We start from the raw sequence: 23,008 nt of genomic DNA on the forward strand, positions 1-23,008 counted from the left end.
TCCAACGCCAGGGTGTGTGGGGAATCTCCCACTCGACCACGCTCACTATAACCCCCCTACACAACGGTACAGTGAGATAACGAACACACACACACACCAGTGATGCCAGTTCTGTGATGGCGACAGAGAAAGAGGTCCTTATGAACTTGGCTTCGGATGACGTGATAGCGGGCGCGTGCCGTCCGTATGGGCAGGTGGGGCAGCGAACTACTTGCAAAAGCATGCTCCCAAAAGAATAGTTCCTGAATAAACCAGCGCTCCCAGTCTATTTTTAATCATGTGATCGTCACACCATAACCATCTAGCGTTTCTGTAGGCTTTCCGACCATTTTTTGTCTGTTTACATCAAATATATGATGATGGGGGCGATTCAATTTGAATCGCCCCCATCATCCGGACTTGAGAGGGGGCTATGGTCAAGTGAGGGGGGGGGGAGCTCTAGTGAGGGGGGGTGAGCTCTAGTGAGGGGGGGTGAGCTCTAGTGAAGGGGGGTGAGCTCTAGTGAGGGGGGGTGAGCTCTAGTGAGGGGGGGTGAGGGGGGGTGAGGGGGTTGAGCTCTAGTGAGGGGGGGTGAGCTCTAGTGAGGGGGGTGAGCTCTAGTGAGGGGGTGAGCTAACCGTAGACAGGGATTTCACTCTACAGGTAACCAACCATCCTCTGGTTAGTTAGTCACTCTACAGATAACCAACCATCATGTGGGGGTCATGTTGGAATCCTCTAGTCTGATCTGGTTCAGGTCATGGTTGGTTGGTTCATCATGATGCAACGATGAGTCGATTTACAGAAAATAAGTAAACATTTGCTGCTTTATCAGAAATCCTACGTTTTGGTTCATGGACCATAATTAAATGAATACCGTACGAAAGTATTGTTTTCGTTTAGTAACGTTCCATGGTCATACGCTATGGTCAGATGATGCAGGCACATTGAAGACATGACTTTGGACTGACTTATGATTGACTTTGTTGTTATGAGATTGTATATACTAGGATACTAAATGATGACCAGGGGAAATCAAAGCAGCACATCGCTGGACTATCGACGCCAGGTGTAGCCTAGGTCTGGACATGCGTGGCAGTCGTGGAACGACCTATAGGGTGCATCCGGTTTTTACATGAATGTATTCATTATGAATGTGTTTACTATCAATGTATCCATTATTCGTTCATCTTGTAAACAGACTCTCCAGTCCCAGCTCCGTGTCTTCGGCTCGGCCCCCACGGGCCCCCGTCACGACTCCCCGTCCAGGCACGACTCCGCGCCCTCGCATTCCTCCAGATGTTTAATAGCGCGTGTTTAGACAGCAGCTTATTTTGCCCGAACACGCACTCCGTGATTTCAGACTTTAGTGTGTGTGACGTCCCCCCTCGTAGCCACTTAAGCAAAACAAACACTTTAACAACGACAAACGCTGCATTCAAGAAGAAGCGCACTAAACTGATGGTTGATGGGATCAGTTGTTCCTTCACTTCATTGGATCGTTAGTGATGGCCCCGCCTGACCAAGCATGAGGCAACTCATCATTGGATGATCATCATCGAATGGGCGGGACTAAGGTACAGTGCACCTGTTTCCTAGTTGTCGTGTGCGTCTGGGTTCATCATCAGAGGTCTCAACTCGGGAGGAAAATTTGCTTCAGGTAGGATATAGGCTTTCATCGAATATAAAAACGACTGAGCTACTGATTAGTCTACATTAGAGTTTGGAAAGCTGAGCAACCGGTTAATCTACACTAAAGGGCATCGGCCAGGTTATTTCACAATGCTACAAACAAGCTACTGAGTCGTGTAGCTAGGCTAGTGAGTCATGTAGCTAGGTTACTGAGTCGTGTAGCTAAGCTAGCGAAGGCCACGCCGAATCAGAGACGGTGCCACTTATGCTGCGCCAGTACTCACTGAATGTCGATTGTCCAATGGACATGTTTTTTTAAGTTTCTTGTGCTCATAGAAGGCAGATCACAAGTTTTTATTTTTTTGATTTTACTGCGCGCAAGTGAAGGAAACGGCTAACTAATGGTATGTTTGGGACGGGCTAGCCCTTCCACGATTAGATAGTTAGTGAAAGACCGGCCTGTCTGGGCACAGGGCGAGTATACAACATTGTCGATGGAGGTGCTTAAAACCAGGAAATTCAATCTAACAGGATTCAAGATTCAATACTTTATTGCCATACAACTCGCTAGGGATTTGTTTCAGTGTGCTCATGACAGTAAATAACAAAGACCCACACAAAAGACACATAAAACATTGAACATAATTTTATCCATGCAGTATCCTTCCAAGGATCCCACTTAGATACGACATATAGGCAGATAAAAGAAAAAGGGACATCCCCACACATAAGACATATAGCCCACTTCCACCTGGTTGACAAGGCCGCATGGTCCGCCATTACGCACTGGATGTCGACGCTGATCCACGTGTTCGTTGGATTAGCATTGGGGCACTGCCCAACACTGCCCACTGAAGCATTCGGAGAGAAATGCATCACTTCCAAATGCTTGATTGTCACCTGATTCACATACTTCAGATTTTTGGAAATTGAGAGAGAACAAAAGAGAGCGAGACAAAGAGAGAGAGAACAAAAGAGAGGGACAGAGAGAAAATAAGAGGGGAGAAAGGGTTAGACACACCTTTATAGTCTTGGGCGGAACATTGCCTTTGGAGATGTGTTTATTCCGTTCTTTGTTCCCCAAGTGAAGTTATTGAACTTCATTTGTTGTTAGTCATTAGCCAGCAACATGGCTACCTACATAGCTAATGTGTGTGTGTGTGTGTGTGTTTCAGAAACGCCTGGTGTCGCTTCAACATTAATGATGGCGGAAGGTCAGGATCGAGGCGAACATTACTATTTTGTCAAGAGTCATCTGACGACATTGGCTTCCATTTTCAATAATGATGAATTAATAAAGAGCCTCTGTTACGAGAAAGGCATAATAACTTTGGACGAATACAATGCCCTGGTAAGACTCTTCTTCTCCCCTCCCTGACTGATATTTTGTTAAGTTTATGGACGATGGCACTTGGTACAAGATTTAGGTCTGGAATGTTGTAGCCATGATGCAATTGATTACATGCAAATTGATTACCTGTCTTATGTAAATCTATTTAAATGTCAATATTATTTATGCCTTCTAAAATATGAATCTGTTGATCTATTTATTGAAATGGTAAAAAAATGACACGCTCTGTGATAGTTTATACTTTTGTTTACGGTCGACAACTTTGGTTTATGGTCAAGCAATGGCGTCACAAGGGTCCCACAGAGCCCGCTGGTAAACAGGTCTAGTGGCCAAGTTCCCATTGGAGATTTGATGATGCTTTAGCCTTTGTCACCTACTCGCTAGATAAATTGATTTGGGTTTAGTAGACTTTAATGCCCAGGGCCCGGTTTCCCGATAACGTCCACTCTTGGCGCGCTACGAAGACTCCTACGTTTAGACTTATCAAAGTTGTTTACCTCTATAGGCGTGGCTCCCGAACGGTGTCTTCTTAGGAAACACTTGCGTCGTTCGTAAACAGCGCTGTCCAGAAAGAACGTGCTGAAACCGCTTATTAAGTTCACTTGCTGCTTATAATGGTTTATTCGTTTCCCAGTATCATTTCCTTAATTTAGAAGTTTTTTAAATGATTGGAAGCGAGTTGAGCTGACCTCGCCTGCTGTAACCACGGCCAAAAATAAAGAACAGCCGAGACAACATCCATAATTCAAACATGCCGTTTAATTTGGCCTCAATTGGCTTTGGATGCGAACTTGGAATTAACGATTAAACAACTTGGCCTATCCTGCTATCCTGCATGTCTTTCCTGCTACGCCACAGATCACTTCCTCCCATTAACTGTTAAAACACCATAAAACTTAAACCATTGGTGAAATACAACACTGCCAATTTGGCAGTTCCATGCGCAAGAGGGATTTCTAAAGGTTACTGTACAGTGGCGGTGACTAGCGTCAGGAGCTGAAACATCACTACGGTAGAGCTATGAGCGCTTCAGACCAACCTTACCAACGAACAATGTACAAAAGATGTTAAGGTAGAACTTAAAGTAGAGGTTACGAATGACGTAGCGTAAAGAAGGCTTTAAAAAGGTTTTGGTAAACCGGGCCCTGATTCATTTAAAATAAGGCCAGACGTCTCTAGTTAACTCCCAAGTCATTCTGTGCCCTCATGAATGGTGTGTTTCCATCTCTCTCTGTAGGTCTACGACCCCCATGTTGATCATTTGCCTTTTACTTTATGATTTGCTTTAGCCTCTTAATTGGACCACGACCCTATTGATGAAGCCGCTTAACAAAGGAGAGGAAACATGTCAGAAGTTTGTCTCTGAGGTGCTGAAAAACCCAAAGGTGGAGGAGACCTTCCCGAGGCTTCAAGGGCTGAACTGGTCCTTGTTGGACTCCGAACCAGAAAGAACCTCCATGCCAGGCCAGGGCCCAAGGTATCCACGCACGCACACACACACACAGTGTATTAATGGGTTGAATGTTTTGTCTCATTAACCCATCCCACTCTAAGCACCTTGTAACCTCCGCTTGATGCAGACTGGAGTGGAGAGACATATCTCCTGCATCTTCGCCCATGGAGATTGATGTCACCACCCCACAGGTAAACGCATGCACAGTTCCGCACAGCACATCTAGCAGAAATGTTTATGCTCTCTATATTGCTCAATTTACTTTTTAATCAATAGTGTCAAAGTGACAATGGATTCAGAATTCCACTAGACAATTACAATTTATGGACATCATTTTTTCACTAGCTTAAGTGACATGAGGGTTTAGGAGTATCGATAGTATGATGCGTGTAGATAGAGGAAAACAGCTGAAGTCTGTAGTGTCTTCAAGTTATCACTAGATGCCTGATTGATGCTCACTTCTCCCTTCTTGTTTTTAGAGCATGTCACAGGGGTATTGTGACTGAGCAGCAGCAGAACAGAACCTTAACCATGCAGCAGAACATTGATGACATCCGAAGAAGTGGTGAAGGAGTAAACGAAGGGAGGAATATGTCTTACCAGTCTGTAGATCTAAAATAGCATAACAAGTTTGGTGCTGCGCCACTGCCATCATTGCTAAATCAAGTCTATTATCTTGCTGATATGTTAAACATCCAATATCAACTGTTAAAGTATTTCAATATGGTAACTATGAAGCAGAAAGAGGGGAATTGTATTCAACATGCGTGGAGCGACAAACAGCAGACCTTTGTATCTATCTAGTAACTCGGGGCTGCCATATGTTTCTGACCTCTTCTGGCTCCTGGCGCTGCGTTTGTATCGAGTAGGCGTGGCCTATGTGACGTTTGGCTTCGGCTTCCTCATGTGTTAAAGATGCTGCCTTCTGTGGCTGGAGTAGTTATTACAGCTTGTATGTTTGATCCTGCTCCCTTGTGGCTAGGTGGGGGTAATGCAGCTTATTTGCTTAATTTACGCAACCTAACTACACCCCCCCATCCCACTACATTTGATTAAAGTTGTAATGCTGTTTTGAATGATGACTGACTTCCACAATCGTTTTAGAATATGAACGAGGGAGGAGCTGAGTCTGACTGACTTAGCTGAGAACCTTGCTTTCCATAATCCATGATTGTTTTAAAGGGTTAAATGTTTTGTCTCATTAACCCATCCCACTCTAAGCACCTTGTAATCTCCGCTTGATGCAGACCGGAGAGGAGAGACAGACCGGGGTTTGGAGGCCATCGGGCTCCTGGATCTTCGGCCATGGAGAACGATTTCACCATCCCACAGGTAAATGCATGCACAGTTCAGCACAGCAAGTCCAGCAGAAATGTTTATGCTCTCTATATTGCTCAATTGGTCAAGTTGTCAAGGAGTAAAAGAAGGGAGGAATATGTTTGACTATTTGGAAGATCTACTATGGGTCATAGGCCTAATTGTAAAATTGCGTTTAGTTTAGACAGGGGAAATCAGTGGATGTTGAAGGTGGAAATGGGCCAAATCTTTACGATAAAGTATTGTATCGCGTATGTTTTCTTTTATTTGATTTAAGATTTTTTTTTAATTGATTATCACACCTCTGTGTGTCTTGGCCTGTCATGATATTTTGTGTTGAGGACCAAAATGAAAATAAGCCGTGGACTTTGTGTTTTTATCATGTATTTGATGTATTTTCATGTGTAAGGCACTTGTTTGATACAATTTAATAAATATTTTGTGCCAATAAGAAAAGTGCCATTATTCCCACCCACATTAATTTTGGGCCAATAGAAACTCTGATATGATTGTGAAACATTAAGTCACACTTCAGTCAGGGCACGCTTAGCTTAGTTAGGGTCAGGCAGCTACCTAGCTTGCGACCATGGATAAATATTTGAGTCGAACCACTGACGCTTAGCCTAAATCAACTAAGTTTAGGAAATATGACGACTGTTGTATAGAATTTGGATTTATTGAAAACTGCGACGGGAGACCAGAATGCGTGATGTGTTTCGAGGTGCTAGCAAACGAAGCCATGAAGCCAGACAAGCTAAAGCGACTCATTACAATGCACCCGGAATATAAGGAAAAAAAAAAATAATTTCTCAGTCGAAAGAGCGTGGAATACGCCCGCCAGAAAACACAAATGGTGAACCTGGCCACAACTTCAGAGAAAGTGCAGAGTTTACCAACTCTGCACTAGGGGATGGTATTTGATTAAAGACCGCTGACCGGCTCAGTTAGGAGTCGGCCTTTATTGTGTTTGCCAGCATTACAGACGTTCCTGTTAAAGAGGTTGGATATTAAGCTGTTAACATAATTCATGTTAGTCCATTATCATTCTTTATTGCTATAGTTGTTGTCAAGGTTGGTTAAGTTCCTGAAGATATTTATGTTAGACATGTGCATGAAGGATTTACTGGTTGTAGCTTGTGTTATTTTGTGTATTGCTGCAGGGCTTCTTTATCTAGGAATTTGACATCGAAGAGTGTATTTCTTCAGAAAGTACCGCAGGCTTCTTATTTGGTGGCTCAGCGGGTTGCTAACAGTAGGAAGCCACACACAATTGGGAACTCCATGGGAGCAATAGCAAATAGGAACTAGAAAATGCATTTCTTGCAGGAAATGTGGTGAGTGCTGTAGTGCAAAGTGAGGTTGAAAATATGTTTTAGTAAAAGCCACATAGATTATGACATAAAGAAATGTAAAATGTCTTAAATTAAGTGAAGGGATTTGAAGAGGATCTAAATGGAGTAAACAATGTTAACATGCACACCATTTAGAATAATAAAAATGGTTGGAAACAAAGTGAAGAGTTAAAGAAATAGCTAATGTGATCAAGTTTGAATATATTTGAGATAAAATATTTAGCTGAGCTGTTCTGTTGGCAATTTCCAGCCCAACTATAGACCAAAAAAAGCCCAATCAAACAAAAACCCCTCTCTTCTGCTTTACCGCGTCCCGCATGCGTCTTTGCGTAGAGTCGGTAAACTTCGTCGTGGCCTGTTTTTTTAAATATTGCCGCCGTAAAGGATTATGGGATACCAATATCTCCTTTCCTTTCGTAAAGGTTGGTCAGGAGTAACCTATGCTAAAGGAGGGCTAAAGGAAGCATCAAGGCTCCTTTCCTAAGCATTTATAGAATTCAAACCACCTTTCCTCCAAGAACTTCCGGGTCATCTCCTTAGGAAAGGAAATTTCCTATGCAAAAAAAGAGAATCCGTAGAGAATCCGTAGATGACTGTTTTTTTATTTTTTTTGTGTGTGTGAGTGCTCTGCGTACTCTGCGTATGGGGAGCGGCGGCCCTGGTTACATAGCCTGTGCACTATAAGTAGAGTGTGTGTGTGCGTGCGTGTCACGGATCCTCCCGAGCGTCATAGATCCACATCCCATCTGAAAGTTGGTCCCTCGTTCGTAACGCAGAGCGAAGTAGAGCTTCTCTGACGGCGTGAACCGGATCGGTCACGGTGTTCCCGCTTTGTTATCATGGCCTGATTCTGCCGCAGTGACCTCGCGGCGGGGTGGGCTCCGGTAACGCGCGCCTGTGTAAACCATTCCGTCAGCAGCAGCAGGGATGGACGCGGTGGTCCGACCGGAGACCTCTTCCCTGCCTCCCGCTGAGGCACAGCGTGTTAACACAGGTTAACACACACAAACACACGTGTACGTACACACATACACACACACAGGGAGACAGGTACAAACAGGGAGACAGGTACACACACAGGGAGACAGGTACACACACAGGGAGACAGGTACACACAAAGGTGAGACAGGTACACACACAGCTGAGACAGGTACACACAGGGAGACAGGTACACACAGGGAGACAGGTACACACAGGGAGACGGGTACACACCCAGGGAGACAGGTACACACACAGGGAGACAGGTACAAACAGGGAGACAGGTACACACACAGGGAGACAGGTACACACACAGGTGAGACAGGTACACACACAGGTGAGACAGGTACACACAGGGAGACGGGTACACACAGGGAGACAGGTACACACAGGGAGACGGGTACACACCCAGGGAGACAGGTACACACACACAGGGAGACAGGTACACACATAGGTGAGACAGACCGCTAAATGCACACAGACACCCAATAGGTCAGTGATATAACCGTACACATACTAACTGTCTGCCGGTATATCTGTCTGTCCATCTCTTGTCTGTCTCTCACCTGTCTGTCTCTCTTTCTCTCTCGTCTGTCTGTCGGTCTCTATCATCCGTCTTACCTACCTGTCTGTCTGTCTGTCTGTCTGTCTGTATGTCTGTCCCTAGAAGACGGCAGTTTCTCCAGTTCTCTGCGGTAGCTTCAGGAGATGGTGAGACAGCTCCCTCTCCGCCATCGTGACACCATCGCGACATCATCGCGACATCATCGCGACATCATCGTGACATCATCATGACACCATCGTGACATCATCGTGACCTCATCGTGTCAACATCGTGACATCATCGTGAAGTCTTTCATGACATCATCGTGACCTCATCGTGACACCATCCTGACATCATCATGACATCGTGACCTCATCGTGACATGTGTTCAACGTTCTGCTCCTCTCCAGGACTACGACCCTCCTAGTGAAGGACAGGTCGGAGGTCATGACCCCACGCTGACCCTGCTGGCCAGGATCGACCAGGAGCCCCGCCCCCAACCTGAGGACACACACACACACACACACATTGTTGTTCCCAACACTATGAATGTGTTTACTATCAATGTGTCCATTATTAGTTCATCTTATAAACACTCTCCGAGCTCCGTGTCTTCTGCTCGGCCCCCACGGGCCCCCGTCACGACTCCCCGTCCAGGCACGACTCCGCTCCCTCGCATTCCTCCAGATGTTTAATAGCGTGTGTTCAGACAGCAGCTTATCTTACCCAGACACGCACTCCGTGATTTCCTTCCGCGATTAGAGTTGGGGAGCACAAAACGAACACTTTAACAATGACAAACGCTGCATTCAAGAAGAAGCGCACTAAACTATTGTTAGGTTGGATGTCATGAAGGCAGCATTCGCAATGGTTGATGGGATGAGTAGTTCCTTCACTTGATTGGATCTTTACTGATGACCACGCACAAGGCAACTCATCATTGGATGATTATCATCGAATGGGCGGGACCAATACCTTCAACAGGTACAAATGTGTACCAGTTGTCGTGTGCGTCTGTGTTCATCAGAGGTCTCCACTCGGAAGGACGATTTGCTTTTTCTTTCCTATCAGGTAGGCCTAAAAGTAGTTTTAAACCAATTGGTATCGCTTGCTTTCATCGAATGGGAAAAAAAACAGAGCTACCAGACCGGTTACTCTCATTTGAGTTTACTAAGCTGAGCAACCAGTTAATCTAACCCGTTTTTTTTACTGCCAGCAAGTGCAAATACAGCAAACTAATGTCATGTATGGGGCGGGCTAGCCCTTACACGATTAGATGGTTAGTGGAAGCCCGGCCTGTCTGGGTACGGGGCGAGTATACAACATGGTCGATGGAGGTGCTTAAAACCAGGAAATTCCATCTAACTCGTGGCCGTATGGTCCGCCATTACGCACTCGATGTCGATGCTACACCACGTGTTCAGGTTAGGTTAGACACACCTATATAGTCTTGGACGGAACATTGCCTTTGGAGTTGTGTTTCTGCTGTTCTTTGTTCCTTCAGTTATGGAACTTCATTTTTTGTTAGTCATTAGCCAGCACCATGACTAACTACATAGCTACTGGCTAATGTGTGTGTATGGGTGTGTTTCAGAAACGCCATTTTGTCCAGAGTCATCTGACGACATTGACTTTTATTATCAACAATGCTGAATTAATTCGGGGCCTCTGTTTGGAGAAACGCATAATCACTTTGGAAGAATACAATGCCACGGCACCTTCTCAACAATAATCAATAATCTTCCTCCCACTCAGGGTGAAAATGGTAGGTCTTAGCTCGTTTCCCCTCAGCCATGTCAATGTTTAGGAGTGCGTAACTACTGTTGACAGCGCATGCGCTACCGCGCGTATATGTCCCGCACAAACTTTTTTTTTTTTTTTTTTTTTTACCCCTCACGGCCGACTTGGGATCTGTCGGCGGTCTATTGGTAGACCGCGATCGACAGGTTGGGCACTCCTGTGATAGATCATAGGAAACTGCATTTTTTAAGTGCTCGTGCCGCCAACCATGTGTCATGAAATAATGCCGCCCCGTGTGTGTGTGTGTGTGTGTGTGTGTGTGTGTGTGTGTGTGTGTGTGTGTGTGTGTGTGTGTGTGTGTGTGTGTGTGTGTGTGTGTGTGTGTGTGTGTGTGTGTGTGTGTGTGTGTGGCTTCTCACCTTCCAGAAACGCCTGCTGTGTCCAAAGAAGAAGATGAATACGTCTGTCCATTTAGAATTTATCCAAAAAAATCTGATTAACTTGTCTTGCATTCTGCAGCACGATCAAAAATTTGTTTTGGATCACTGTGTACAGAACAAGCTATTAACCTTGAGAGAATTCCAAGAAATGGTACTACTCTTTATTCCTCCCTCGCCTCACTCTGTCTCCCTGCCTCTCCCCCTCCCCCCTTCTCTCCCTCATGTTTCCTCTCTGTCTCTCACTTCCTCTCAGTTTGTATATGTTTGCTATGAGTGTATATATTGATACACTTTGTACCAGGCTGGTCATTTGCGTGTGTGTGTGTGTGTGTGTTAGACAGATGATTCTTCGGCAGCTATATTGCGTCTATTGATGCAAAAAGGCGAGGATTGCTGTCAGAAGTTCATCTCCCTGGTGCTGAAGAACCCCGAGGTTCAGGAAACCTTCCCCAGGCTCAAAGACCTGGACTGGGCCTCCTTGGACTCCCCTCCCCCCCCCGTTCCAGAAAGAACCTCCATGCCAGGCCAGGGCCCAAGGTATCCACGCACGCATACACACACAGTGTGTTAATGGGTTAAATGTTTTGTCTCATTAACCCATCCCACTCTAAGCACCTTGTAACCTCCGCTTGATGCAGACCGGAGAGGAGAGACGGACCGGGGTTTGGAGGCCATCAGGCTCCTGGATCTTCGACCATGGAGAATGATGTCGCCACCCCACAGGTAAACGCATGCACAGTTCCACGCATCTAGCAGAAACGGTTATGCTATCTTTATTGCTCAATTTACTTTTTAATCAATAGTGTCAAAGTGACAATGGATTCAGAATTCGACTAGACAATTAAGTTTGTGGACACCCTTTTTTTCACTAGCTAAAGTGACATGAGGGTTTAGGAGTATCGATGGTACGATTCTTGTAATGATAGAGAGGAAAAGAGCTGAAGTTAGTTAGTTAGAAATGTATTGTCCCCTTGGGGAAATTGTTCTCAGTGAAAAGACAGATACACATGACCGTTACCAACGACATAAAAAACAAACAACAAAAAGTAAAAAAAAGAAAAAGATAAACAACCACCGACAGGACAAAACCCCCAAATCATCATATTTTCCACATAGTTCAGGGACACATCTAAAGATGTTGGCATTTTAAACCAACAATTAAAACCTTCTTTTTAAATGTTTGTTTAAAAGGCTGATGGATTGTGGAATGAATGACTGTTTTGTTCTATTTTTGGAGAGGGCTGGGTATCGAAACTTACTACCTGAGGTAATAGTTCGAAGGTGGAGAAAAGTGGGTGTTTTGAATTTGCTAAAATAATTTCTGCTTTACTCTGAACTCTCTCTCTGTAGGTCTTTTCCAGACTATTTAAATTAGTACCCAACAGCTTGCTGGCAGTGGTCGCTATTTTCCTAAGCCTACTCTACTGTGCTTCTGCTGCGCTGCCCAACCAGCAGATTATGCAGAAGGTCAAGACACTCTCCACATAAGCAGTGTAGAACATCTTAGCCATTTTACGGTCTACATCAAATGAAATCAGCTTTTTTAAAAAGTAAAGCCTTTGCTGTCCTTTTTTCTGAATGAGTTCCGTGTACGGCTCCCACTTCAACTTGTGGTCTAAAACCACCCCCAGATACTTATACTCATGGACACACTGTATGGGCTGCCCGTGGATAATCGTTGAACGAAATGCTTTGTCTCTCCTAAAGTCAATAGCCATCTCTTTAGTCTATAGTTTCTATAGTAAGTCTGTAGTGTCTTCAAGTTATCACTAGATGATGCCTGATTGATGCTCACTTCTCCCTTCTTGTTTTTTTAGAGCATGTCATGGGGTCTGAGGTGACTGAGCAGCAGCAGACCGGAGCCGTATGGATGAACCCTGATGACTTCCAAAGAAGTTGTGAAGGAGTAAAAGAAGGGGGGAATATGTCTGACCATTCTGTAGATCTAAAATAGTAGAACAAGTTTGGCGCTGTTCAAGTTTGGTAAATACAGAGGAATTACAGCTGAAGTACTAAGTAAAACCTCCACTATTACCCATCAACTCAACTAAGTACCGTGTAGTTGTAACTGTTTTAGGTTGGTAATAACTCAGATATTATTGTGTACTTCCTAGGAAATTAGGCAACCAATTCTTAGAAACGCCTATTAATTCAATTTGCAATTGTAGTTATCCAAGGTTTATGTTGGTGACACCCCAAGTTTAATGATGTACTATCTAGAAATTAGCATAGTACTTTCCAATAAAATACTACTACCTTTCTTGCATTGTTATTATTCATAGCTACACCCATTTAGAAAAGGTTAATTCGATTTACCTTAGGAACTATGGAATTACTTACCTGGTAACAACCTCTGCAGGAACCGTTTTCCTCTGTCATGATACACCTTCTTAAATACTGGGTACGAAGTCGTTTGTTTCCATGGTGTTACCACGTTCTTACCATATAATTTGTATTAGATGCATTCCATTGTCCATGCAGTAAACTGGAACTTGTACCATGTACGTTCTGCAACGTTACTAATTAAAACGTGACAATTTACCCAGTAAGTAAGCTGAAGCTGTGCTGTTAAAGGAAGCCTCGTTCGTTTCCATGGTTTGTTTCCGTTTCCGTTTGTTTGAAATGGGATTGGGCCTTAGGCCCAATCTGGTATGACCTAGGCTACACTTGACGCTGATAGTCCAGCGATGTGCTGCTTTGATTTCCCCTGGTCATCATTTAGTATCCTATTATATACAATCTCATAACAACAAAGTCAATCATAAGTTAGTCCAAAGTCATGTCTTCAATGTGCCTTCATTATCGGACCCATATAGCACATAATAAGTAGAAGTAGTAGTAGAATAGTAGAATTTCTGATAAAGCAGCAAATGTTTTCTTATTTTCTGTCAATCGACTCATCGTTGCATCATGATGGACCAACAAAATATGACCTGAACCAGATCAGACTAAATGACCCAACATGACCCCGACATGATGGTTGGTTACCCGTAGAGTGACTAACTAACCAGATGGTGTTTGGTTACCTGTAGAGTGACTAACTAACCAGATGGTGTTTGGTTACCTGTAGAGTGAAATCCCTGTCTACAGATGTATTTGCCAAGATAAACTGTGTGTTGTGGCGGCCCGGACCAGCCCGAGGGTTGGTCCTGGATGGCCGTTACCACCGTCACCCACCAGCCGGCGACGGAGAGCACCGACCAAACCCCAATCAGCGTGATTGGGGGACACCTGGCCCGAAAGCCGAGGAGCCACTATAAAAGGACTGACATTTGGGAAGACCGGGGAGGGGAGTGAGGAAGGAGGAAGCGCTCGGGCCCACGAGCAGCTAGAGGCCCACGGAGGCCCACGGAGGCCCTAGAGACCGCGAGTGCCTTGTTTGTTTAAACTGTCTGCAATAAATGCCTTGGAAGGCTTTAACCCTCGCTAAACGTGTCATTTATCCGTGGAACCCGGCCCAATCGAGTACCGGGTTGCCACACAGTGTGTGTGTGTGTGCCTGTGTGCCTGTGCACCTGTGTGTGTGTGTGTGTGCCTGTTTCAGGGCTGTTTGCTCACGCGGGATGCGGGGCTGATCGGCCAGCTGAAGGAGTTGGACCAACAGATGAGTGATCTCCGATTGGACGGAGAGGAGTCACGTGACCAGTAGACAGACAGCCGGGCCAGCTCAGGTGAGAGGCGGCAGAGGCCATCCCTATTTAAACATTAACAACGACTTCGAGCTGTGTTCTGCTTAACCTATCTACAGTATACTAGCTGCATGTTAGCTTCATGCTAACTTCATGTTAGCTATATTTTGGTTATATCATATGTTATCTAAATGTTTTTTTTGTTCTTTCAGCTCACTATGTCCCTGCATTGCATGTTGACTTCATGCTATCCATTCATTAGCCTCATGTCATCTCTCTCTGTGTGTGTGTGTGTGTGTGTGTCTGTGTGTCTGTGTGTGTGTGTGTGGGGCCAGTTTCCTGTCCACCTGAAGTCCAACGCCAGGGTGTGTGGGGAATCTCCCACACGACCCCCCCTACACAACGGTACAGTGAAATAACGAACACACACACCAGTGATGCCAGTTCTGTGATGGCGACAGAGAAAGAGGTCCATATGAACTTGGATTCGGATGACGTGATAGCAGGCGCGTGCCGTCCATATGGGCAGGTGGGGCAGCGAACTAGTTCCTGAATAAACCAGCGCTCCCAGTCTATTTTTAATCATGTGATTGTCACACCATAACCATCTAGCGTTTCTGTTGGCTTTCCGACCATTTTTGTCTGTTTACATCAAATATATGATGATGGGCAGACTTCACCCGGCCTCCGGCAGAGCTCAGCCGGAGGCCGGGGGGATTGAAGCACTCTGGTGAGGGGGGGTGAGGTGAGGGGGGGTGAGCTCTAGTGAGGGGAGGGAGCTCTAGTGAGGGGGGGGGGGAGCTCTAGTGAGGGGGGGTGAGCTCTAGTGAGGGGGGGGTGACCTATAGTGGGGGGGGGTGAGCTCTAGTGAGGGGGGGTGAGCTCTGGTGAGGGGGGGTGAGCTCTAGTGAGGGGGGGTGAGCTCTAGTGAGGGGGGGGTGAGCTCTAGTGGGGGGGGGTGAGCTCTAGTGAGGGGGGGTGAGCTCTGGTGAGGGGGGGTGAGCTCTAGTGAGGGGGGGTGAGCTCTAGTGAGGGGGGGGTGAGCTCTAGTGGGGGGGGGTGAGCTCTAGTGAGGGGGGGTGAGCTCTAGTGAGGGGGGTGAGCTCTAGTGAGGGGGGGTGAGCTCTAGTGAGGGGGGGTGAGCTCTAGTGAGGGGGGGGCTCTATTGAGGGGGGGGGGTGAGCTCTAGTGAGGGGGTGAGCTCTAGTGAGGGGGGTGAGCTCTAGTGAGGGGGGGGTGAGCTCTAGTGAGGGGGGGGGGGCCCTAGGGAGGGGGGTTGAGCTAACCGTAGACAGGGATGTCACTCTACAGGTAATCAACCATCCTCTGGTTAGTTAGTCACTCTACAGTTAACCAACCATCCTCTGGTTAGTTAGTCACTACAGTTAACCAACCATCATCTGGTTAGTTAGTCACTCTACAGTTAACCAACCATCCTCTGGTTAGTTAGTCACTCTACAGTTAACCAACCATCCTCTGGTTAGTTAGTCACTCTACAGTTAACCAACCATCATCTGGTTAGTGAGTCACTCTACAGGTAACCAACCATCATGTGGGGGTCATGTTGGAATCATCTCGTCTGATCTGGTTCAGGTCATGGTTTGTTGGTTCATCATGATGCAACGATGAGTCGATTTACAGAAAATAAGTAAACATTTGCTGCTTTATCAGAAATCCTACGTTTTGGTTCATGGACCATTATTAAATGAATACTGTACGAAAGTATTTTTTTTCGTTTAGTAACGTTCCATGGTCATACGCTATGGTCAGATGATGCAGGCACATTGAAGACATGACTTTGGACTGACTTATGATTGACTTTGTTGTTATGAGATTGTATATACTAGGATACTAAATGATGACCAGGGGAAATCAAAGCAGCACATCGCTGGACTATCGGCGCCAGGTGTAGCCTAGGTCTGGACATGCGTGGCAGTCGTGGAACGACCTATAGGGTGCATCCGGTACACACACAGTGATACATTCATAATGAATACATTCATAATGAATGTATTCATTATGAATGTGTTTACTATCAATGTATCCATCATTCGTTCATCTTGTAAACAGACTCTCCAGTCCCAGCTCCGTGTCTTCGGCTCGGCCCCCACGGCCCCCGTCACGACTCCCCGTCCAGGCACGACTCCGCGCCCTCGCATTCCTCCAGATGTTTAATAGCGTGTTTTTAGACAGCAGCTTATCTTACCCGGACACGCACTCCGTGATTTCCTTCCGCGATTAGAGTTGGGGAGCACAAAACTAACACTTTAACAATGACAAACGCTGCATTCAAAAGAAGCGCACTAAACTATTAGGTTGGATGTCATGAAGGCAGCATTCGCAATGGTTGATGGGATGAGTAGTTCCTTCACTTCATTGGATCTTTACTGATGACCACGCACAAGGTATCTCATCATTGGATGATTATCATCGAATGGGCGGGACGGATACCTTCAACAGGTACAAGTGTGCACAAATTGTCGTGGGTTCATCAGAGGTCTCAACTCGGAAGGACGATTTGCTTTTTCTTTCCTATCAGGTAGGCATAAAAGTAGTTTTAAACCCGTTGGTATCGCTTGCTTTCATCGAATGGGAAAAAAAACAGAGCTACCAGACCGGTTACTCTCATTTGAGTTTACGAAGCTGAGCAACCAGTTAATCGAACCCGTTTTTTTTACTGCCAGCAAGTGCAAATACAGCAAACTAATGTCATGTATGGGGCGGGCTAGCCCTTACACGATTAGATGGTTAGTGAAAGCCCGGCCTGTCTGGGTACGGGGCGAGTATACAACATTGTCGATGGAGGTGCTTAAAATCAGGAAATTCCATCTAACTCGAGTCCGGATGGTCCGCCATTACGCACTCGATGTCGATCCTACACCACGTGTTCAGGTTAGGTTAGACACACCTATATAGTCTTGGACGGAACATTGCCTTTGGAGTTGTGTTTCTGCTGTTCTTTGTTCCTTCAGTTAAGTTATGGAACTTCATTTGTTGTTAGTCATTAGCCAGCACCATGGCTAACTGCATAGCTACTGGCTAATGTGTGTGTATGGGTGTGTTTCAGAAACGCCATTTTGTCCAGAGTCATCTGACGACATTGACTTTTATTATCAACAATGCTGAATTAATTCGGGGACTCTGTTTGGAGAAACGGATAATCACTTTGGAAGAATACAATGCCAACAGCCATGTTTTATCATCACAATAAGGGGGTTAAGAGAAACTTAAATTTTCTCTTAACCCCCTAAGCTTTTTTTAAGTGCTCGTGCCGCCAACCGTGTGTGTGTGTGTGTGTGTGTGTGTGTGTTCGTTCTCACCTTCCAGAAACGCCTGCTGTCTCCGTAGAAGAAGATGAATTCGTCTGGCAAGAAAAATGTCCATTTTGAATTTATCCAAAAAAATCTGATTAACTTGTCTGACATTCTGCACGATCCAAAATTTGTTTTGGATCACTGTTTACAGAACGAACTAATAACCTGGAGAGAATACAAAGAAAAGGTACTACTCTTTATTCCTCCCTGCCTCTCCCCCTCCCCCCTTCTCTCCCTCATGTTTTCGGTCTGTCTGTCTCTCGCTTCCTCTCTGTGTGTATATGTTTGCTATGAGTGTATGTATTGATACACTTTGTACCAGGCTGGTCATTTGTGTGTGTGTATGTGTGTGTTAGACAGATGATTCTTCGGCGGCTATATTGCGTCTATTGATGCAAAAAGGCGAGGATCGCTGTCAGAAGTTCATCTCCCTGGTGCTGAAGGACCCCGAGGTTCAGGAAACCTACCCCAGGCTTGAAGCCATGCACTGGGCCTCCTTGGACTCCCCTCCCCCCCCCGTTCAAGAAAGAACCTCCATGCCAGGCCAGGGCCCAAGGTATCCACGCACACACACACACGCAGTGTATTAATGGGTTAAATGTTTTGTCTCATTAACCCATCCCACTCTAAGCACCTTGTAACCTCCGCTTGATGCAGACCGGAGAGGAGAGACGGACCGGGGTTTGGAGGCCATCAGGCTCCTGGATCTTCGCCCAGGGAGAATGATGTCGCCACCCCACAGGTAAACGCATGCACAGTTCCACGCATCTAGCAGAAACGGTTATGCTATCTTTATTGCTCAATTTACTTTTTAATCAATGGTGTCAAAGTGACAATGGATTTAGAATTCCACTAGACAATCTAAGTTTGTGGACACCCTTTTTTTCACTAGCTAAAGTGACATGAGGGTTTAGGATTCTTGTAATGATAGAGAGGAAAAGAGCAGAAGTTAGTTAGTTAGAAATGTATTGTCCCCTTGGGGAAATTGTTCTCAGTGAAAAGACAGATACACATGACCGTTAACAACGACATAAAAAACAAACAACAAAAAGTAAATAAAGATAAACAACCACAGACAGGACAAAACCCCCAAATCATCATATTTTCCACATAGTTCAGGGACACATCTAAAGATGTTGGCATTTTAAACCAACAATTAAAACCTTCTTTTTAAATGTTTGTTTAAAAGGCTGATGGATTGTGGAATGAATGACTGTTTTGTTCTATTTTTGGAGAGGGCTGGGTATCGAAACCAACTACCTGAGGTAATAGTTCGAAGGTGGAGAAAAGTGGGTGTTTTGAATTTGCTAAAATAATTTCTGCTTTACTCTGAACTCTCTCTCTGTAGATGTTTTCCAGACTATTTAAATTAGTACCCAACAGCTTGCTGGCAGTGGTCACTATTTTCCTAAGCCTACTCTTCTGTGCTTCTGCTGCGCTGCCCAACCAGCAGATTATGCAGAAGGTCAAGACACTCTCCACATAAGCAGTGTAGAACATCTTAGCCATTTTACGGTCTACATCAAATGAAATCAGCTTTTTTTTTAAAAGTAAAGCCTTTGCTGTCCTTTTTTCTGAATGAGTTCCGTGCACGGCTCCCACTTCAACTTGTGGTCTAAAACCACCCCCAGATACTTATACTCATGGACACACTGTATGGGCTGCCCGTGGATAATCGTTGAACGAAATGCTTTGTCTCTCCTAAAGTCAATAGCCATCTCTTTAGTCTATAGTTTCTATAGTAAGTCTGAAGTGTCTTCAAGTTATCACTAGATGATGCCTGATTGATGCTCACTTCTCCCTTCTTGTTTTTTTAGAGCATGTCATGGGGTCTGAGGTGACTGAGCAGCAGCAGACCGGAGCCGTATGGATGAACCCTGATGACTTCCAAAGAAGTTGTGAAGGAGTAAAAGAAGGGGGGAATATGTCTGACCATTCTCTAGATCTAAAATAGTAGAACAAGTTTGGCGCTGTTCAAGTTTGGTAAATACAGAGGAATTACAGCTGAAGTATAGTAAAACCTCCACTATTACCCATCAACTCAACTAAGTACTGTGTAGTTATAACTGTTTTAGGTTGGTAATAACTCAGATATTATTGTGTACTTCCTAGGAAATTAGGCAACCAATTCTTAGAAACGCCTATTAATTCAATTTGCAATTGTAGTTATCCAAGGTTTATGTTGGTGACACCCCAAGTTTAATGATGTACTATCTAGAAATTAGCATAGTACTTTCCAATAAAATACTACTACCTTTCTTGCATTGTTATTATTCATAGCTACACCCATTTAGAAAAGGTTAATTCGATTTACCTTAGAAACTATGGAATTACTTACCTGGTAACAACCTCTGCAGGAACCGTTTTCCTCTGTCATGATACATCTTCTTAAATACTGGGTACGAAGTCGTTTGTTTCCATGGTGTTACCTCGTTATTACCATATAATTTGTAATAGATTATTCTCTTTTCTATGCGATCAACACAAACTTGTACCATATATGTTCTGCAACGTCATTCACCAGTAGTTGAGCACTTTAATTTTAGTTATCAAACCCCAAACCACTGCTGATGAAAGGCATATTAAAATTTAACAAAATCAAAGGCTTATTTTTCAAACACAGCATGTCTCACAAACAGGCACTGACCAGAGCTCTAACCAAGAGAAAAGGGGCAAAGACCAGAGCTCTGACCAAGAGAAAAGCACCAAAGACCAGAGCTCTGACCAAGAGAAAAGCACCAAAGACCAGAGCTCTAACCAAGAGAAAAGCACCAAAGACCAGAGCTCTAACCAAGAGAAAAGCACCAACGACCAGAGCTCTAACCAAGAGAAAAGCAGCAAAGACCAGAGCTCTGACCAAGAGTAAAACACCAAAGCCCAAGAGAAAAGCACCAGGAAAGACCTAAGAGGTGAGTCTGCAACCCAGTCTCACGGAAATACGTGACAGTCACGTCATTTAATGTATTCATTCGTGATCTGGGACACGTAATTTCTACTTTTTTGCGTGTCACCACGCACAATTTTCAAATTTCAGCGTCGTCTGCAGACGGAGAGTTCAATTGACTACAATGTAACGCCATCCCCGGGCGATGTTTGACGTTCAGAGCGGGTGCTCCAGCAGCCCATTCACTCCGGTTTTAACCCGACTACGGCTCGAATAGACGCTGGGAGCATCTTTCCTATTGGACCGTTTTTAGGATATTTTTCTGTGAAAATGGCGGATATACTTTTTATTCTGGATGGAAAATATGATATCAATAATAGGGCAAATATGTTAAAGTTAATAAATAAATAAGAGGGTCACTTTTTTCAGATTCCATCATATGTCTTTGGTCATATGTCTTCCATCATATGTCTTTGGTCATATGTCTTCCATCATATGTCTTTGGTCATACGTCTTCCATCATATGTCTTTGGTCATATGTCTTCCTTTATATGTTTTACATCATCTCTTTAATTGGTTTTGTGTAATTGTAATTTTTTGTTCAATAAACCCACTGTAAAACATCAGCAGCTGACTTTACCATCCCACTGTTCCCAGTGTTCTCAGTGTTCCCACTGGCTTCCCTGCAGAACTAAAGTGTCTAAAGGGGGGCTCAGCTCCAGCATGTGTATTAACCTATTTTTACTAATACTTGTTCTACTTAGTTGTTAAAGATGTACTTCAAAGGTATACTACAATGGTTGACATTAAGTTGAAGTGAGTTTTATTTAAAGAGTCATTTTGCTCTGCCTTTAGAGGTATCTACGTACACGGACCATAAAGTAGTGTATTGTCATTGTCTCCTGGAAAGTAAGGCCCAATCCCATTTCTACCCCTTACCCCTTCCCCCTTCCCCTTCCCCTTACCCCTTCAAAACAAGGGGGAGGAGTAAGGGGAAGGGGTAAGGGGTAGAAAATGATTGGGCCTAAACTCTTCATCCCTAACCAGATGGGAGAGGGGGGTGTGGTGGAGCCCACTGGATCATAGAATGGGGGCTCTGAGGCCCCGTCCACACGAAGCCGATTTCATCGCGAAACCGCAAAGGTCTTGTACGGTTCGGCCTTCCGTCCACACAAAGCCGGCGTATCCGCTGACCGAAACCGTAAACTTCTGAAACCACCCTCTTGGAGTTCGTTTCAAATCTACCCGGTTTCGTTTTGGATTCGTGTGAACGCCTGAAACCGTGAACCATGACGTCATCGCCCCACCCCTCGACCCTCTAGCCAATGACTGTTAAGCCCGCGTAGTCTCAGAACTCACAACAACAAAGATGATGGCGGACTGCTTGTAATCGTTCTGCAGCAGATCATGTCCCTTGTTGGGTTGCTAAGACATTTTTTATTGAGACTGTTGACTGACTGTTTGTTTGTGTTGTTAGTGGTTCGGGGGGCAGCCTTTATGCGCATGCTCGCCTCTTCTTCTTATCAACATTTCTTCTGGATTTCAGTAGCAGAAGCCGCGCCCCTTATGGGCCTGGCATGTGTACTACAGCGTTTCTACAGATCAACCCGGTTTCGCTTGACTCCGTCTTTACGGAGATACTCCGAAACCGGATAGATCGGAACGGTTTCGCTCATTTCGGCTTTGAGTGGACAGGGCCTGAGTCTCTTCTCCAGCAGCAGCCCCGAACGCAGGTTTACAGGCCCTGCTGTCCACCGGCCAATAAGTTTGAGTACGTAGGGCGTTCCAATTCAGATCGGGCGAAAATAAGTACTGAAAGGACCCGGATGGTGTACTCAAAACGGTCAAACCGCGAAGTGTGGATCGATGTACACTTTTCGTACTCAACGGCAGCCATCTTAGCTAGGTAGCGGAAGAGGGCGGAGCCAGGCTGAGCCAAAGTCGGCGCTCCGGGACCCCCGGGGTCTGACACGCTGTGGTTCTGCTGTGTTCCCAGGGTTACGCTACGCACCGACCAATCAGGGCCCGGTAACCATGGGAGACCTAAAGGCCGAGCCAATCGGTGAAGCTGTGATGAACTCCTCGCTGCAGACCGACCAATCACACTCACCCCCACCGATGGAGAGCACACCGAAGGTAACACACACACACACACACACACACACACACATTGTTATTCCCAACACAGTTGTCCCTAAACCACGCGCCTGCTTCTCTCTGATTGGACAGATCCTAAGAGACGGTTGGTTGAACTTTCATAATGTGATTATTATATTACTATAGATGATGTCCTGTCTAACAGCTGTGTGTTATCAGTCCTCCAGGCCTCTAGAGGCTCTCAGAGCACAACCTACCCTGGTGAGACCCTACGACCCCACCCTGCCAGGTACACACA

General features: G+C 45.2%; 2 protein-coding genes and 1 long non-coding RNA gene across 8 annotated transcripts in view; all 3 read left to right on the forward strand.

The window, feature by feature from the left end:
• Positions 1-1,582: 1,582 nt before the first annotated feature.
• The window catches only part of LOC130382752 (uncharacterized), a 35,671-nt gene continuing 14,245 nt past the window's right edge, over positions 1,583-23,008 (forward strand). Inside the window, exons 1-5 of one of the 4 annotated variants that reach the window (XM_056590643.1) lie at positions 1,583-1,639; positions 2,787-2,962; positions 4,200-4,439; positions 4,543-4,606; positions 4,895-5,747. In XM_056590643.1, coding sequence (XP_056446618.1) covers positions 5,721-5,747 — 27 coding nt within the window. In that variant the 5' untranslated portion in view covers positions 1,583-1,639; positions 2,787-2,962; positions 4,200-4,439; positions 4,543-4,606; positions 4,895-5,720. Of the gene's footprint in view, positions 1,640-1,903; positions 2,016-2,604; positions 2,622-2,786; positions 2,963-4,199; positions 4,440-4,542; positions 4,607-4,894; positions 5,748-23,008 lie in introns of those variants that run through there. The other 3 variants (XM_056590640.1, XM_056590642.1, XM_056590641.1) reach the window with 3 other exon arrangements.
• LOC130382754 (uncharacterized) lies at positions 7,974-13,305 on the forward strand. Of its 2 annotated transcripts, XM_056590644.1 has the most exons (8): positions 7,983-8,078; positions 8,730-8,773; positions 9,017-9,677; positions 10,773-10,807; positions 11,124-11,323; positions 11,425-11,509; positions 12,137-12,253; positions 12,604-13,295. In XM_056590644.1, exons 3-8 carry the CDS (start codon positions 9,521-9,523, stop codon positions 12,625-12,627), a joined length of 618 nt encoding a protein of 205 aa, XP_056446619.1. In that variant the 5' UTR covers positions 7,983-8,078; positions 8,730-8,773; positions 9,017-9,520; the 3' UTR covers positions 12,628-13,295. The 2 variants fall into 2 exon arrangements, 1 of the variants encoding a protein (XP_056446619.1); XR_008895616.1 differs by lacking the exon at positions 12,137-12,253 and having other exon boundaries at positions 7,974-8,078; positions 8,730-9,677; positions 10,773-10,937; positions 12,604-13,305.
• LOC130382755 (uncharacterized) lies at positions 14,092-20,544 on the forward strand. 2 transcript variants are annotated; one of them, XR_008895618.1, is made up of 6 exons: positions 14,092-14,457; positions 14,751-14,820; positions 17,743-17,916; positions 18,086-18,285; positions 18,387-18,471; positions 19,547-20,544. It is a non-coding gene; the product is annotated as an uncharacterized LOC130382755 (long non-coding RNA). The 2 variants fall into 2 exon arrangements; XR_008895617.1 differs by lacking the exons at positions 14,092-14,457; positions 14,751-14,820 and adding an exon at positions 16,681-16,954 and having other exon boundaries at positions 19,547-20,542.

The sequence above is a fragment of the Gadus chalcogrammus genome, chromosome 5, assembly GCF_026213295.1.
Source record: "Gadus chalcogrammus isolate NIFS_2021 chromosome 5, NIFS_Gcha_1.0, whole genome shotgun sequence".
NCBI classification, from domain to species: domain Eukaryota; kingdom Metazoa; phylum Chordata; class Actinopteri; order Gadiformes; family Gadidae; genus Gadus; species Gadus chalcogrammus.

Excerpts from the sequence above, each read along its gene's own strand:
- LOC130382754 (XM_056590644.1), top strand. The coding sequence starts at position 9,521 with ATGACCACGCACAAGGCAACTCATCATTGGATGATTATCATCGAATGG. Across the intron at positions 9,678-10,772 it reads TGCTTTTTCTTTCCTATCAG|AAACGCCTGCTGTGTCCAAA; the intron begins GTAGGCCTAAAA and ends CTCACCTTCCAG. Across the intron at positions 12,254-12,603 it reads ACCAGCAGATTATGCAGAAG|AGCATGTCATGGGGTCTGAG; the intron begins GTCAAGACACTC and ends TTGTTTTTTTAG.